Source organism: Rhineura floridana, chromosome 3 (genome assembly GCF_030035675.1).
Source record: "Rhineura floridana isolate rRhiFlo1 chromosome 3, rRhiFlo1.hap2, whole genome shotgun sequence".
Taxonomy (NCBI): Eukaryota; Metazoa; Chordata; class Lepidosauria; order Squamata; family Rhineuridae; genus Rhineura; species Rhineura floridana.
Window position 1 is genome coordinate 13,698,703 of NC_084482.1, and position 17,676 is coordinate 13,716,378.

The 17,676-nt window shown below is 45.7% G+C and overlaps 1 protein-coding gene across 4 annotated transcripts in view; it reads left to right on the forward strand.

Annotated features, from left to right (window-relative positions):
- HDAC7 (histone deacetylase 7) overlaps positions 1 to 17,676 on the forward strand; it is a 225,268-nt gene that overhangs the window by 77,986 nt on the left and 129,606 nt on the right. The window contains exon 2 of one of the 4 annotated variants that reach the window (XM_061614534.1): positions 16,067 to 16,138. The exons of 1 other annotated variant lie outside the window; for it this stretch is intronic. In XM_061614534.1, the coding sequence (XP_061470518.1) occupies positions 16,067 to 16,138 (72 nt within the window). Of the gene's footprint in view, positions 1 to 15,563; positions 16,139 to 17,676 lie in introns of those variants that run through there. 2 more of the 4 variants (XM_061614533.1, XM_061614535.1) reach the window with 2 other exon arrangements.

A 17,676-nucleotide genomic window follows, 5' to 3' on the forward strand; every position in this document is an offset into this window, starting at 1 on the left:
TTATATACAGAAAAGTTCCTTATAGTGTGCAGGACTAAGAACTATCCTCAGAAGAGCCCTCTGTCTATCTTTCTGCATGAGTCACTGACCACTTTCAGACAACTTGTTTACTGAGCATTCATCCTGTTGTTTTGTGGGGAGGTTAAATGATGTTGCCTCAAGCATCCCATACTTCCCAGTGCATTTTCCCATCACTTTTCTTATCACAAAAAAATCAGATTTTGGAGGGGAAGTGAGTTTGTTGTGCAAGAGTGCAAAATCAACTTTAATTGCGCAACCCACATTCACTGGTATGTAAATGAATCCCACTCAAAAATAGCAACAGTCTGGAAGCACTCACTGTTCTGGTCATGCCTCCTCTGGGAACTGGTATTTCCACTTAGGTGGCCATGTGTCCTGCTATACAGAGGGCAGTCCTGTATTCAAAAGGCTGTCCAGCCCAAGCTTAAAGATAAAGAATCCTAAGATGGGAGAGCAGGAAGGGGGCCCTTGAAAGTGCCCATCAACAAATAGCAGTAGCTGGACAGCAGGATGAGCAGGTACATGCAGGTCACCTGGTCACAGGTGAGATATATTTCTTTTTAAATTATAGTAATTATTTCTAAATTTGCATCTTTTCCTATAAATTAGCAGAAGCGAATTTTATGCAAACCTGGATTCTCTTTTTCATCCACTTTTCGGGTTAAGCGGTTCCTCTTTTTTTTTTTTTGCCAACATCATGAGAGGTGGTGGGCTTATCAGCTTTCTCTGCCCCCCCCGCCCCTGAGGCAAAGCCAGAGCAATGGGTCATTCAGAAATGTAACAGGCTGCCTCCTCTGAGGAGGGTGAGAACTTAATATCTCACAGCACACAGCAGTTCTCTTGTGGTATATCAATGCGCCCTGGCACACAGTTTGGGGACTACTGTCACAGATACAAAGTACACTGCAGAAAGGTGTCTTCCTTCCACCCAGTTTGCAATATTCAATGCATTCAAATATTGGCCAGTGCCTATCCTTATCTTTCCCAAGAGTTGCCACAATGGATGTTTGTAAGTCACATATCTGTTTGCCACATTTGGACAAAGCACAAGGGAATGGTTAATAATACAGACCTCCCGCATTGGTGCTGACCAGCTGTAAACACCAGCATAGTAATCATGTTATTAAACCAAAAGTGTTAATGTTGCACAGAAGGAATGACCCCAAAAGGACATTGAGCAAGAAAAGCTAAATCAGGATGTTGGCCATATTTCCTTTTGTAAAGATCTTCCCATTGTCCTAAGTTGGTTTGCCAAGTTATTATTGTTATCATCATTTATTTCATTTATATCCCACCTTTCCTCCAAGGAGCTCGAGGTGGCATTCATGATTCTCTGTCCTCTTCATTTTATCATCACAACAACCCTGTGAGGTTGGCTAGGCTGAGCGACAGTGACCGGCCCAAGGTCATCCAGCAAGCTTCATGGCTGAGTAGGGATTTCAACCCTGGTCCTCCCAGCTCCTACTTCATCACTGTAACTGCTGCATCACATTGGCTCCCAAATGCTGAGGAACCCACTAATGAAGTAGCTTCTTCCATTCTCTTTCCCACATGCTATAAAGTACAGGGCCAGTTCCACCCCACAGAAGGCTATGCGCAAAGTGACTGGCTGGGCAGAAATGAGACAGAAAGGGCATTGACTATGTTGTGTCCTCCTTTGTTGTGCGACATCAGTCTCCAGTGCACACTGAGATGAATAGGGTTGTATCCAAAATAGTACAAAGTCATGGTCCCGTCAGCACAAGGATTACTGCTAGTGCAATGGGTCTTTTCCCCCCTCTCATTCCCCCACACACCCCCTAAATCTGTTCTAGAGGCCCCTGACAACCCTGCGGAGCAGATTTGGGGAGACTGTGTGGGGCGTGCATGGGAAGAGAGGGGGGAAGTCCTGATACCCTAGTGGTCATCCTTGCACTGACAGGACAAGTTAGTTGGATTCTGCCCATAATTTCCTTCCAATTGGGATAACACTGCTGCCTCCCTCATTTCCTGGGCTATGTCCGTCCCGCTTCTGGCAAGGAGAAGGGAGGAGAACATAAGGGCAAATTTCTGTCATCTTGTACTTCCATCCAGTTTCTTGAATTTCCTCAAGAACCACAAAGGGTTCCTAAGCCCACAGTTTGGTTATCCATTCCCCAACCTGGTGTCCTTCACCAGGTTGCTTCTTCCCTGACCATTGGCCATGCTGTCTAGGGCTAATGGGAGTTGTAGTCAAGATTATCTGGGGCACCAGGTTGGGGTAGGCTGCATTAAATCATGTGGACAGAAACCTACAAATAGGTTTGCAGGTTGAGGAAAGGGAGACTTTAGGAATCCATTAAAGAAGGGAAGTTTACCTGGTATATCCTTTTGAAAGGTCGATCTTGAATTTTCAGCCAACATAGTCTTTTGTGGCACAGTTTCCTCTCACCTGCTAGCTCAAGTCAGAACCTCACCTTTCATTCAAGAAGGATATTGAAAAAGATGTCAAAGAACAAAGCACATTCTTAAGCCGATGCATGTCCTTGCAGAGTGAGTCAATTAATTTCTTTATATTGGTCCTGTTCCTTCTTGGGAAAGGAGAAGTGAAATCCTGTGGCCAGGAAAACCTCATGCAATTCCGTTTGTTAGAAATGCAGTTCCTCGACTTTAAAATGAAGCTGCATTCAAGCCGATCTGCATGTCACGTGTCTCCTGAGCGGGAAGCTGGAAACTGCCTTGGCCTGATGGCTCCTCCACTCTGTCACCGTGAAGAATAGCTTGGAAGACCATAACATGGTTCTTTTGGTCTAGTGTGGTGAGTTTCCACGTGGGACCTACTGCTGTCTCAAGTGTGAAAACTCCCCATGGCAAGATGGAAGAGCCACAAGAATTGCCATAACTCAGTGGTAGAGCATATGCTGTGTGTGCAAAAAGGTTCAGTCCCTGGCAGTGGCGGTCTGTCTATTAGCATGACATGACAGAAGTATAAAATTATGTATAGTGTGGGAAAAGTGGATAGAGAAAGGTTTTTCTCCCTCTCTCATAACACTAGGGCTCGTGGACATCCAATGAAGCTGAATGTTGGAAGTTTCAGGCCAGTCTAAAGAAAGTACTTCTTCACACAGTGCAGAGTTAAACTATGGAATTCACTCCCACAGGAGGCAGTGATGGCCACCAACATAGATGGCTTTAAAAGAAGATTAGATTAGAATGGAGGATAAGGCTATTAATGGCTGCTAGCCATGATGGCTTTGCTCTTATCTCCACAATTCAAACCTGTGCTAGAAACCGCAGGAGGGGAGAGTGCTGTTGCACTTAGGTCCTGTTTGTGGGCTTCCCATAGGGGCATCTGGTTGGCCACTGTGAGAAGAGAATGTTGAACTAGATGGGCCACAGGCCTGTTCCAGCAGGGCTTTTCTTACGCTCTTCGGGCGAATGGGGCACTGCCCTGCCAACCTCCTCCTTTATCTTAATGCTGCCTGTGTGGAACTCAGGAGGGAGACAAAATGATAACTAGTTGGTTCTGCCTGCCATTGGCTTTGGATCCACCAACTGTTGGGCACCTCGCTTTTTGCCCTACCCATTCAAGTGGGCACCATCTAGTCTGGATGGTTTGATCTCCTTCCCGGGGCAACTGAAGTACCATCTTGCCCTGAGAGGTGGAGAGCAAAGACAAAATAGGCTGGTGAGCCACCCACTGTCCAGCTTCCAGTACTTGCCCCTGCAGTGGCTCCTCTTTCCCTCAGCTGTCACCACAGGTCTCTTGGAACTGTAGTAGTTATTTTGCGCTGATTGAAAAGAAGGCCGTGTGAAACTAGCAGAGCAGTTGTACTCCGAGGAGGGCAAGGAAGGGAGAGCAGCAGTGGGGCCATCTGGGAAAGACTTTGGGGCAGACGTCCAGGGCCCCACTCAGCAGAAGATGTTGGGGCAGGGGACACACAAATGCAGCTGGGCTGGCTGAGCCCATTTTGAAGCAATACACATTTCCATATAAAGTGGGGGCAGGGCTCCATAAAAACATTAAGTCCAGAGTCTAAAATGACCCGAGTGCACCACTGCAGAGCAGGGATCTGGAAGATGGCAATGGAGAGCAAATAACTAAGGGCATGTCTTCATTCACATGCAGGTCTCATGGGAAAAAAGGATATTCTTGCCATGCCCTACTTCTCCGCGACTATTACCTGATGCCACTAAACTGCATATGACTAAGAATGAGAAGCGTTTCCCTTATTCCATTCCTATATTGCCATTTTTGCTCTTTGATTTTTAGTTACTTTCTGCTCTGCTATATTGCTGTTATTGCATTTCCTTTTGTATAGATTTTTTTTAAAAAAATGTCAAGCACTTTAAGAAGCCTGGCCTGAAAAGCACTATAAATCACAAAGCTGGCCAAGGCATTTTGTGCCTGCAGCAAAGGACAAGATGTCCCACCCACCCCATAGGGAAGCTTACAGCTACACCATACATTTAAAGCACATGGCTTCCGCCAAAGAATCCTGGGAACTGTAGTGTGTTAAGAGTGCTGGAAATTATAACTCTGAGGGGTAAACTACAGTTTCCAGGAGTCTTGGGGGGGGGAGCAGTGTGTTTTAAATGTATGGTGTGGATTCATCTCCCAGGGTAGCAGGATGCAGAACAGGCTGTGTGGTGCATGCAGCTTTTGCTTCCAACAGTGGAGAACAGTTGGAGAGCTAAGGAAGAATGACCACTAACACCCCCCAACATTCCAGCATTTGCTGCCTGAAGCAGCCTCCTCACTCTACCTAATAGTAGGGCTGGCCCTGGATAATACAATGCAGTCCAGCAAAATCATGTTCCCTGGCAGAAGTCCCTCACTGATTGGATATGTAGGGTTTGACTGGTTTCCCAATACCTTGCCATCCCAACCTCATTTTGGAAGAAAAAAGCTCAGGACGTACTGCTGTTTTATTTGCATGAGGAAATGCCAAGGCTGTGGTTTGAAGGCATGTAGTGTAGCGACCTTTGTGAAGCTAAGTAGGTCCAGATCTGGTCAGTGCCTGGATGAGAGACTTCCTGGGAACCCTATGTACATGGTTTCATGTGCCATGATGGAAGAAAAATTAGGATGGGGATTAAGGGTTGGATTCAATGTAGCATTAAGGATTTCTCTTTGCATGACGGAACCGTCTCCCTCTCTCCACCCCCACGTGCCCCCTAAATCTGTTATGGGATTTCCCCAACCCCCACCCCAGAGCAGATTTGGGAAAGGTGTGGGGGCCGGAGGAGGGAAATCCCCTTGTGCTAACGCTAATCCTTGCACTAGTGCAAAGTGTTAATTGACTACTGCCCTAAATCATTGCAGCTTCGGGTATGTGATTTAAGGAGAGGGTCTGTTCTGTTATACTTCTAATGCCATTTATACTCTGATCCACCAAACTTTGTCTGCGGCAACAGATGGTTTGCAATTGCATATAAAAAACTTGGGTCGCTTTAAAAGTTGATTAGAAAAAATCATGGGGAATAAGGCTATCACGATGGCTATGTTCTACTTGCACTATTGGAGGCAGTGTTCCTCTGAATGCCTGCTGCTGGGAATCACAAGGGGGGGGATGCTGTTGCATTCAGGTCCTGTTTTTGGACTTCCCACTGACATCGGGATGGCCACTGTAGGGACAGGATGCTGGATTAGATGGACCACTGTTGTGATCCAGCAGGATTTTTCTTATATTCTCTGCACATTCACCTGTGGAGCAGCTTATATGTCTTAGGTTGTGTGGCACAAGGTAAAGGAAGTTCAGAGAGGTGACCCAAATTCAAAAAATGATGAGAAACACTGCTGTAGTTTTATGGCAGTTTCCGACTTCTTGTTGTGAAATAAGGGCAAAGTGTTTCAAGATGGAATGTCTATATTAGAATAAGTGCTACGCCAGAACTGACTGAGCTATTCCTATCCTGGCAGAGTATGGACTTGGAGATTAAAAAAGATTGTAAAGTCCTGCAAGGTAGGCCTACTGAAATCCTTTCTACTACACAGCTATTAAAGGTGCAGGAGCCCCCTGTCCTCTTTTGCACCTTGCTCCCCTACACCATGAACACCTTGGCCATGCTGTGCTTGTTTGAACTTTAACAACTTGGGACTTCCCCCCCAGTTTCACCTTCACTTGAATGAATTATCTTCATTTGTATAACACATTTCCCTCACATGTTCCCTGCTTTCATGTCCCCCCAGTATATATTTTACTCTGAATTGCCAGTCTGTGATAATCCAATTAAGCTATGGGGGCATTTTTGCACCTTGTTTTTGACTATGAGCATAAATAGCAGCATGAGAGCGGCTTGTGCTAATTTTGTGTCTCTTCCCTTGCTGACGTAGTTTTGGTTTTGGTTTTTATGAGCCGGGTCATATCAAATGTCAGCAAGGCGGCCACTTGAAAGGAAGTGTAGCTCATAACTCAGTCCCCTGGAGACGGTGTGCAGGAAATGACAGCAGTGAAATGAAACACCTCCATTCTGACTCTCATCTGGATGTATGCCAGCCTTGTAAATAGACCCACAAAAGTTACTGCAAAATAATAATAATATAATAGCCTGGTGGGGGCTGGCAGAGAAACATGTTCCTCCTGCAGCAGCTCACTGCACTTCTATGCTAGATGTGGAGGAAGGGACTTTCTCTTTATAGCAGCCCACTTGGTTTCTGTGCAGGGTGCAGAGAGGAAAGGAGTGAGCAATTCCTAACCAGTCAACCTAACATTAATCCCTGGAAAAACTGGAGCAGATTATAAAGCAGTCAATCTGTAAGCACCTTGAAAACAATGCAGTGATTACTAGGAGCCAACATGGATTTATGAAGAACAAATCCTGCCAAACTAATCTTATCTCATTTTTTGATCGGGTAACCTCCCTTGTAGACTGTGGGAATGCTGTGGACATAATATACCTCGACTTCAGCAAAGCTTTTGACAAAGTGCCCCATGATATTCTGATTAGCAAGCTAGCTAAATGTGGGCTGGATGGAACAACTATCAGGTGGATCCACAGTTGGCTCCAGAATCGTACTCAAAGAGTGCTTATCAATGGTTCCTTCTCAAACTAGGTGGAAGTAACGAGTGGGGTACCACAGGGCTCGGTCCAGGGCCCAGTGCTCTTCAACATGTTTATTAACAAATTGGATGAGGAGGTACAGAGCATGCTTATCAAATTTGCAGATGATACAAAATTGTGGGGCATAGCTAATACTGTGGAAGACAGAAACAAAATTCAAAGGGACCTTGATAGGCTGGAGCATTGGGCTGAAAACAACAAAATGCAATTCAACAGGGATAAATGCAAAGTTCTACAATTAGGAAAAAGAAACCAAATGCACAGATAAGATGGGGGATACTTGGCTCAGCAATACGACATATGAGAAGGATCTTGGAATTGTCGTTGATCACAAGCTGAATATGAGCCAACAGTGTGATGTGGGTGCAAAAAAGGCAAATGCTATATTAGGCTGCATTAACAGAGGTATAGTTTCCAAATCATGTAAAGTATTAGGTCCCTTCTATTCAGCACTGGTTAGGCCTCATCTTGAGTACTGCTTCCAGTTCTGGTCTCCTCATTTCAAGAAGGATGCAAACAAACAGGAACAGGTTCAGAGGAGGGCAACAAGGATGATCAGGGGACTGGAAACAAAGCCCTATGAGGAGAGACTGAAAGAACTGGGCATGTTTAGCCTGGAGAAGAGAAGACTGAGGGGAGATATGATAGCACTCTTCAAGTACATGAAAGATTGTTACACAGAGGAGGACCGGGATCTCTTCTCGATTGTCCCAGAGTGCAGGACACGGAATAATGGGCTCAAGTTGCAGGAAGCCAGGTTGCGACTGGACATCAGGAAAAACTTCCTAACTGTTAGGGCCATACAACAATGGAACCAATTACTAGAGAGGTAGTGGGCTGTCCGACACTGGAGGCATTCAAGAGGCAGCTGGACAGCCATCTGTCAGGAATGCTTTGATTTGGATTCCTGCATTGAGCAGGGGGTTGGACTTGTTGGCCTTATAGGCCCGTTCCAACTCTACTATTCTATGATTCTAAGAAGCTACAGCTTCAACATATCTTACTTCCAAAAGTATTGTAAAAACTATTTTGCGGTGTGTCCTTGTTGGTCTGGCAGTTCTGTGAGTGGGCAGATGCAGGTATCTAAACAATGATCCAGCTCCTCTTCAGTGAAAGTGTTTTCTGGTTGTTTTTCACCTGCTAAGATGAGGAGGGGATGGATCTCAATTGGCTCGCTATATACCCCTGGCCTGTACATAACTCTCTGCATCCTTGGCTGATGCTGGTTTTGATTCAAATAAATGGAGTACGACTGAATCCCTTCCCTACCAAAAAAAAAAAGGTTCCATGTTTGACTAGCCGTCCCAGATCTAGCTGAACTAAAACAATTTTGTCTGCCAATGAAGTGGCAAACTCATCACATAAAGCAGGTAATGACTCAACCACTGGGTAAAGACCGGCCGATTCCTTTCTTGAGATGCCAGGTCATGACTCAACCTCTGGGTAAATGCACTTGTTGGGACTGCTTTACTTTATTACACTTTGTAAATGCAATGACATTAAGGGGAACCCATAAGAAAATGCAATTAATAGAGTGTGTTGAAAGAATAGTCCCTTTTACTTTGTCTAGGTATTGCGAAAGTTCTATGACAGAATGCACATACTTTCTGCAAGGCTCTTTAAAGTGGAATTAGGGGGCTACTGATTTTCTACAGGGAAGGTAGGGAACCTGTGACCGGCCAGCTCCTGCTGGCAACTGGAGTCCATCAGCCCCAGTTAGCATGTCCAATAGTGTGAGATGATGGGAATTATCCAGCAACATCTGGTAGATCATAAGTTTCCCCACTCCTGTTCTACAGAGCGAGGTTGGCAGTGTAGAGAGGCATTACAGAGGACCCTTTACATCCCACATCTCTGATTCAAAAGTATATCCCTTTGATTTCAGTGGGAATTTCAACTGATAATGTTCTCCAAGCAATGAAAAATTCTTTCTAGGCAAAGTAATTTTCCTGGTCAGTTTACTTGTGGGAAGAAGATTTATGGCACATTTGCAACATCTGGTTATTTTCAGGTTAAGCCTGTGGTAGGAGAAAGACATCAATCCAGACGGCGTGTACCACAGCATTAGTTCTCCAAAAGCAGCAGCAAAGATTTGGAAACCCAAAAGGTTTTTTCTCATTAGCTAGCTGCAAAACCCTGCCATCTTTCTCCACCTTTGGCTACGTTCATATTATGAAGCCATTTGCTGGGTGTGTGCATGTTTAATAGCCAATAGCTACCAGGCATCAAAAGCCATCGATGCTCTTCAAGCAAGGGTCTTCAGGTTGAAAGCCATACAGAAAATTAAGTTATTTTGCATATCCAAAGAGCATGCTTGCAACAATATATTTAAAAGAATGTTAGATGGCTTCTTTTCAGGCTTGTTTCTCCCTCTGATCCTTTGAAGTGAGAAAACTAGGCGCTATTGGATGAAACCGATTATCTAGATCCATTTCAATCGGGTTTCAGGCCCGGTTTCAGCACTGAGACGGCCTTGGTCGCCCTGTTTGATGATCTATGTCGGGAGAGAGACAGAGGGAGTGTAACTCTGTTGATTCTCCTTGATCTCTCAGCGGCTTTTGATACCATCGACCATGGTATCCTTCTGGAGAGGCTTGCGGAGTTGGGAGTTGGAGGCACTGCTTGGCAGTGGTTCCGCTCCTACTTGGCAGGCCGTTTCCAGAAGATAGTGCTTGGGGAACATTGCTCGACACCGTGGGTACTCCAATGTGGGGTCCCGCAGGGTTCGGTTTTGTCTCCCATGCTTTTTAACATCTATATGAAGCCGTTGGGTGCGGTCATCAGGAGTTTTGGAGTGCGTTGTCACCAGTACGCTGATGACACGCAGCTCTACTTCTCCTTTTCATCTTCCTCAGGTGAGGCGGTCAATGTGCTGAACCGTTGCCTGGACGCGACAATGGACTGGATGAGAACTAACAAACTGAGACTCAATCCTGATAAGACTGAGATGCTGTTGGTGGATGGTTTTTCCAATCAGATGGTGGATACATATCCTGTCCTGGATGGGGTTACACTCCCCCTAAAGGAACAGGTTCGTAGTCTGGGAGTCGTTCTAGACTCTTCCCTGTCACTTGAGGCTCATGTAGCCTCGGTGGCACGGAATGCGTTCTACCAACTTCGATTGGTAGCCCAGCTACGTCCCTACCTGAGTAAGGAGGATCTTACATCAGTAGTACATGCTCTGGTAACCTCACGTTTGGATTACTGTAATGCGCTCTACGTAGGGCTACCTCTGAAGACGGTTCGGAAGCTACAGCTGGTGCAAAATGTGGCGGCCAGACTGCTAACAAGAACTAAGCGGTCTGACCATATAACACCTGTTTTGGCCCGCTTGCACTGGCTTCCAATACGCTTCCGGGCCAAATTCAAAGTGTTGGTATTAACTGATAAAGCCTTATACGGCGCGGGACCTCAATATCTGTCGGAACGCCTCTCCCGCTACGAACCGGCTCGTACACTACGGTCTGCTACGAAGGCCCTCCTCCGGGTCCCAACTCATAGGGAGGCCCGGAGGGCAGTGACAAGATCAAGGGCCTTCTCAGTGGTGGCCCCCGAACTATGGAATAGTCTCCCCGAGGAGGTTTGCCTGGCGCCGACACTATCATCCTTTCGGCGCCAGGTTAAAACCTTTCTCTACTCCGAGGCATTTTAATTTTTTGTTAATGATTGTAATGTTTGTAATTTGATTTTAGCCTTTGCTGTTTTTAGATTGTGAAATTTGATTTTAGACTGATGTTTTGTATTATATTGTATTTTATTGTATCTATGTTCACCACCCAGAGAGCTATTGCTAGTCGGGCGGTATATAAGTTTTAAAAATAAATAAATAAATAATAAAACAAAACATGTCAGCATACATTCATTCTAGGATCTGTATAGAATACAGTTAGTGATGATAAGTATGCCTGGGTGCCCTCTTTCTTTAATATTCATTGTGGATTTTACTAACTCTACTCAGTGTCTCAAGACTGATACATATTGTGATTAATCATGACAATAGGATATTAAAAGTATATTTTTTACATGATGATAATGGCTCTTTTGCCGAAGAGTTTCTGGATAGGAACAGACTATCTGAGCAGGATTTCAGAAGTGTATGCTTAAAGGTCCACAGCGAGCCTTAATTTGCCCTCATTGCTGGTTCCTGGGTTGTTGAAAGACATGTTCTTGGGCATCTGCCCAGGTGTAGAAACTGCTAGTTACAGCTCTGGTAGCAGTGGTTAGAGTTTGAGGACAAGGCTATGGCTAGTGACACACAGAGTATTGGGAAGGGTAAGAGATAGAGAAGAGCTGCTACACAGAACTGTAGTTTAAAACCTCCTTCCAGTGATGCTAGACATATGAAACTTTCAAGTTTTCACTCTGCAACCATGTGGGCTAGAAACCTACTGAAAGGAAAAAATGATGTGCCTTAGATTGTATCAAGAATATGTGGCCTGTAAAAATACATATACACTGGGATATAAAAAGAGTTACCTTCTGGTAACCAAAGTGAACATTTTTTGGCTGACAGCCTGTAGCTATCCTCACCCAGTCAAGAATGGGGCCAGTGGGTAGAGTATTACAAAGCCACAGCTGTAGTTGCTCCATTCTCCAATAAAAGTTTTATTTTTTAACTTGCCACCATGAGGTATAGAAAAAATTTGCTTGAAACTAATCCACCATCCCCTTCCCGTTATGCACAGATTTGTTTGTGATAATGTGAAGGACAATATTCTAATAGATTCTAGTAGAACGGAGTACAGGCAAAAATATTCTGACTGGCATCTAAAAAGAATGATTTGTAGGGCTCTAAATGGTCAGAGTTGTATTCTCAGCCTTAGAAGCCCTTATCCCTATCTAATCACATATTCAGGGAGTCTGGCTGTGATTACTAAGTTGGAGAAAAGCATTCTGCATATGCATAAACTTTATTAATAACTTGTTCCTGGGCTGAAAGGCCTGGCTCAAATCAAACTGTCCCTGTGTGAGTCAAGTATGTAAGTACAAGATCAGTTATAGCTGCTCCAGACACTGAGAATATATATTTTTTCTTACTGCTGTAGGGACTAGAAATGTACCCCTTCTTGTTATCTTATACTAAATTTGTCTTTATCTGACTTTCATTGAGCATTACTGTCAGGGATTGATATAGATCTGGTGTGGGAAATCTTTGGCCCTCCAGATGTTGCTGAACCACAACTCCTGTTAGCCCCAGCAAGCATGGTCATTGCCCAGCGATGATAGAAGTTATTGTTCAGAAACATCTGGTGGGCCAAAGCTTTCCCATACCTAGTGGTGGCGGTGATGATCATCATCGTCAACATACTTATTAAATTTATATCCCACCTTTTGTCCAAGGAGCTCAAGGTGGTGTAGATGGTTTTCCTCCATCTACATTTTATCCTCACAATAACCCTGTGAGGTAGGTTAGGCTGAGAGACTGTGACTGTCCATAGGCCACCCAGCAAGCTTCATGGCTGAGTGGGGATTCGAAGTCTGGTCTCCCAGGTCCTGTTCCAGCATTCTAGCCACTACACCACATTGATATAGATCTTTAAGACATATTCCAAGCTTTTTTTCTTCAGCCTTCTCCCCTCCTCTGTAGACATATCTAGGATTAGAGACAGCGCTCAATTTACAAGGGAGGGGGGACTGAGGCCCCTGGCCTTTTACCTTTTGTGGTGGCTTCCTTAGCTACCATTTTTAGAACGTTACAGGGAAACATTCAAGCAGTGACTAGCTACAGAGTTCTTCCAGATTCAGGGAATATGTTTCCAAGGCAAATTTTACCCAAAACAGTTCCTTTGTTTCAGAAATTAAGGAAGCATTGCTGAGGAGAGTTGGAGGATGCTGTTCTTCCCAAACCTAATAATTCCCAAACTGTGGGCCTGGGTGAGCTGATGTCACTAGAAGTGGGGAACCTTTGGCCCTCCGGATGTTGCGCAAGCATGGCCAATGGCAGGGATACTGGGAGTTGTCATTCAGCAACATCAGGAGGGCCAAAGCTTCCCCACACCCAATATAAGGATTATGGGACCAAAAGGGAGGGTATAAATGTTTTAAATAAATAAATTAGACTATAAGAAGGTCCCTCTAGCCAACAATCTGCTTTCCATGGCGGCCAACCAGATGCTTCAGAGAAACCCACAAGCAGGGGCAAGAAGGCAACAGCCTACTCCTGCTCTTGCTTCTCTGCAGCTGGTATCCAGTGGCATCCTTCCTCTGAAGTTGGGGATTCCATACAGCCCTAGTGAAAAACAGCCATCAAGATCTTCCATTGCATTTGCCAAATCCTCCCCCCTACCTAAAATAATCTAAACTAATGGTCTTCACATCATTTTTGGCAGTGTATTCCACTAGTGTGCTAAGATAAATTCTTCATTTTAACAATGAGAATTTACACATGCCTCTTAAAAACTCCAACCACACCATTCAGGGCAGAGCAGGCACACACCAGAGATACCTACCCCGAGAGGAATGTGGTTTTGCATGAGTCACTGCACTAGCTATGTCTCCTTCTAGCCACAAAGCAAGTGGGTGGGTGTCCTTTGACTCTGTGGCCCTCCTTTGAGCACCAATTATTATTCTGCTGCAGACTTCTAAATACACCAGAGCTACTGTCAATGAACCTCACCTGCAATCCTCACTTGTCCACGGGAATCTTAATTTGTCTATGGAGGATGAGGGGCAAGCTGCTTAGTGGCTGTGGCTTCACTTGATTCTTAGCACATGCACCATCTCCAGAACCCTTAACTCAGCCTTCATTAACTTGGTCCCCTTCAGATGTTTAAGACCACAGCTCCCATCAGTCCCAGTGGAGTACTGAGGAAATTGCCCTTTTGTGTTTGTGTGTGCCAGTGCTCATCTCTTGACAGCTGCAGTCCCAAGCACAAATTGAGTTGGAAATAGATGCCATCAAAAACAATAGGTTAGATTCAGACTAAGGTTGCAGTTCTGTGCACATTTACCTTGTATTAAGCCCTATGGAACTGAATGGGACTAATTTCTGCATGAGTATACATAGGTGTTCCCTATCAGTTGGATGCAGTTTCTGTTGAAATCAATGCAGTTTAAATCATTACTAACTTGTCCCTTTGTTATCAGTGGGACTCATGCCTACTGAGGAGCAAGACCCCTTACACGGCTTGGGACCACAATACCTGATGGAACGCGTCCCCCGATACGAACCCACTTGTACACTACGTTCAGGATCAAAGGCCCTCCTCCGGGTACCTACTCCAAGGGAAGCTTGGAGGGTGGCAACAAGGGAGAGGGCCTTCTCAGTGGTGGCCCCCAAATTACAGAATGATCTCCCTGACGAGGTGCACCTGGCACCAACACTGTTATCTTTTCAGTGCCAGGTCAAGACTTTCCTCTTCTCCCAGGCATTTAAGCATGTGTTTTAAATTGTTTTTATATTGTTTTAAATTTTAAAATTGTGTTTTAAATTGTTTTTAAAATGTGTTTTAAATTGTATATTTGTTTTAATATTTTTGGTTGCTGTACACCGCCCAGGGAGCTTCGGCTATGGGGCGGTATACAAGTGCAATAAATAAATAATTCAATGGGGCTTACTCCCAAATCAGTCAGTATAGGATTGTAGCTGTAGTCTCCATCCAACCCATTGTTTCACTTTGCCTTTAAAGGCAAATGTATCAAATTAGCACTTTCCAAAACAATATGAGAAGTGAAACACAGCCATCCTTTGAAATGTGCACATTTCCAAATTTTGCAATGCAGTTCTCCAACCAAAGTTTACAAAAATGCATATATTAGGAATAAGAGTGCATAAAAATGAATATATTACTGAAAACATACAAAAATGCATTTTTGCATGGGCTCCTACTGGGAGAAAGGGTGGGATATAAATCTAATAAAAATAAATTATAGTAGAAGAATTTTCTTGCAAAAATGTGTACGTTAGTCAAAACTGCTTATGAAAATATGTTTATTAGGAGAAATGCTCTAAAATGCTGAAGAATTTTCATGAGGGTTTTTTTTAAAAAAAAATCACAAATTTCTGCAGAGATTGAAAAAAATGAGAAAGGGACAGAACTGAAACTGACAGATCTTTCCATCTCTATTTCCAATTTATTTTGGTAAGAATCAGCCTTCACCAACCTAGCACCCTCCAGATGTTTTGGACTATTTCTCACATTAGCCCCAGCCAGCACCAGAGGCTGGAGGGCACCAGATTGGTGAAGGTTGCCTGGCATGTATACTTTGTTAAATAAACTCCTGTTTTATGTAATTATGGATTAGAAGACACAGCTTGCTCCTACCTGCATCTTTAAAATGGGGGGGGAAGGGTGTAGCGAGATCGAAGTTTACCTCCCCTTTTTTAATTCGGGGGAGATGGGGAATCAGCTAGTTTGGGAAACACCGAGTGTAATAACTATGCGATGGGGTCAGGGGCTCCAGGCCAAAGATCCCAGCACCAGATGGAGCACTTGAACTGCAAACTTTCATTCTACCCTGCGATTGGCCGAGGCGCGGCCAATCACGAGCTCCCTCGGCAAACAATGCAACTCTTCCCCCCCGTGCGGGTTTTTTTCTTTCTATTTTTTCCCCCTTCTGCTCTCCTGTTGTTGTTCCTTGTCTGCGGGCTCCTCCCCCGTCTCTTTGCTCCGCTCGCTTGCATTTAGGGGTGTGTGTTGTGTGCGCGAGAGAGCGAGCGAGTGTAGAAGCGGGGCCCGGCGCAGGTGGATCCGCCTTGGAGAGGCGCTCGCGGCCACGGCCGTCGCTTCCGAGTGATGGAGCAGGCAGGGATCGCCGAGTCCCGCTGCTGATCTGTCTCCCTCTCTCACGCGCAAATTAGGGTTGGCCTCATGGCTCCGGGAAAAGCTACTGGGACTGGATCTTTTCCCCTCTCCTTGTCCACTTGAGCCTTGGACAGGAGCTCAGTAGGCGGGCTAAACGGATCTCCCTGTGCGTGCCCTGCCCGAGGGAGGCAGCCAGGAGGGCCCATCCATGCCAGGATTGCACCCCGCACTGGGCAGCAGCACCACTCACGACTCCGATTCCGTTTTCTCCTCCCCAGATGGAATTAAAGGGCGAGCGGCAGAGGAGAAGGGCGTGAGCCCGGCCGGCGAGAGCGGCGCCTCCAGCCAAGGTAAGAGGAATCGCGGAGCAACGGCGGGTTGGCTGGTGTAGGTCTGCTGGACTGGGAAACAGCGACAGCCCGCGCTCCTGCTGCTGCGCTCGCTAGGGCGCAGAGACAATCGTCGGGTGGATGCGTCGTGGAAAGAGAAATCAAATGCCGGCAATGCCGGGCGAAGCTGTTTTTTTTCCCGCCGCGTGACTCGGCCTGTATGTGACAAGGCGAGGGGCTTGGCCGGATCGCCCGGGAGAAAGAGAAAGCGGAGGCGGAGGCTTGGCTTTCTTTTCTCTTTCTCCGCTGAATGGAGAGGGGAGGAGGCATTGCGTTGCACAGAGGGCAAGAATCAGGGACTTCAGGAGCGAGATCCGGCTGCGGCTGCGGAAGTCTTGCCTCCAGTTTGTTGTTAAGAACTTGGGGCTGCAGTCCCAACTTCCTGGCAACTTGGAAGGCAGTCGCTGGTACCACATAGTGGCACTTGGTTTCCAATTAAAGAACGGCGCGTATAGGATCAGGCTGGCAGTGTTCACCTGCCGTTATGGGTGCTCTTCTCTCATCCCATTTCCTCCTTCCCCCCCTTATTGGCTGTCACAATTAAAACACACGATGTTGCCTGGAGTGGCTTTGCATCCTCATAACGTGTTGTTTGGGTGGTTTTGAACTGGTCAGGCTCACTGTTGTCTCCAGATCCAGGAAGCCTTTGTGGCTAGTGACTTCGGGAATGCTTTGATTTGCTCTGTGCAGTGTGGCTTGGCTTGGCTCACTAGCTGAAGTCGTTTGGAGCCATGTACTCCCCCAGTCCTCCTGGCCTGCTCTAGTAAAAAAAAGTTGAGTTTACATATGTTACTTTGATGCATTTCTCTCTCCCTCCCTCCACCCCAAATTACATGCATTTATTCATCTGTAGGCACAAACTGGTTTCACTTAACTTTTTCTGATCATGTGTGTATGGGATCCTGCTTTTATTGGAAGAGTCTTGTGTTTGCTTATCTGGACACTGTGCTTAATTTGGTTTCTTGCTCTTTCACTGCAAATCTGGCATGGTGTACCACGTTCACTCTGGCCATTGGCCTATGGGGGGCAGGCAACACACTGATTTGATATATCAGGGTTTGCTGGTTGGAGAGGTCTTGGATAGGGTTTGCAGGCCACAGCACCTGTCCTTTTAACTAAGACTCTGAGGCACCAAGGGAGGATGTGATTTGCTCTGCCTTTTTTCTCACTGCTTGATCTCTTTGCTTGCTTCTCCTGTCTGGCCTGATGCAACAAGCTGGGCATTAGTTTTGCATGCCCTACCCCGGCAGGTGGGAATGGAATAGTTGTTGCACCTGAGGAAGGGAGGTAGAGCATCTTCCTCACATTCAGAAGGTCCCAGGTTTAAACTAGTTAATGGCCAGATGGACCAGCAGTCTGACTACATGAGACAGCACCCAATGTTCTGTGTTCTCAGTGCCTTGGAGGCTTTTAAAGGGCCACGCACCAGCTCTGGGTGAAGACCTGGCATTCCTAGTCTTGGTGTCTATGTGGAAGAAATGCTGCTTTGGTTAATGCAG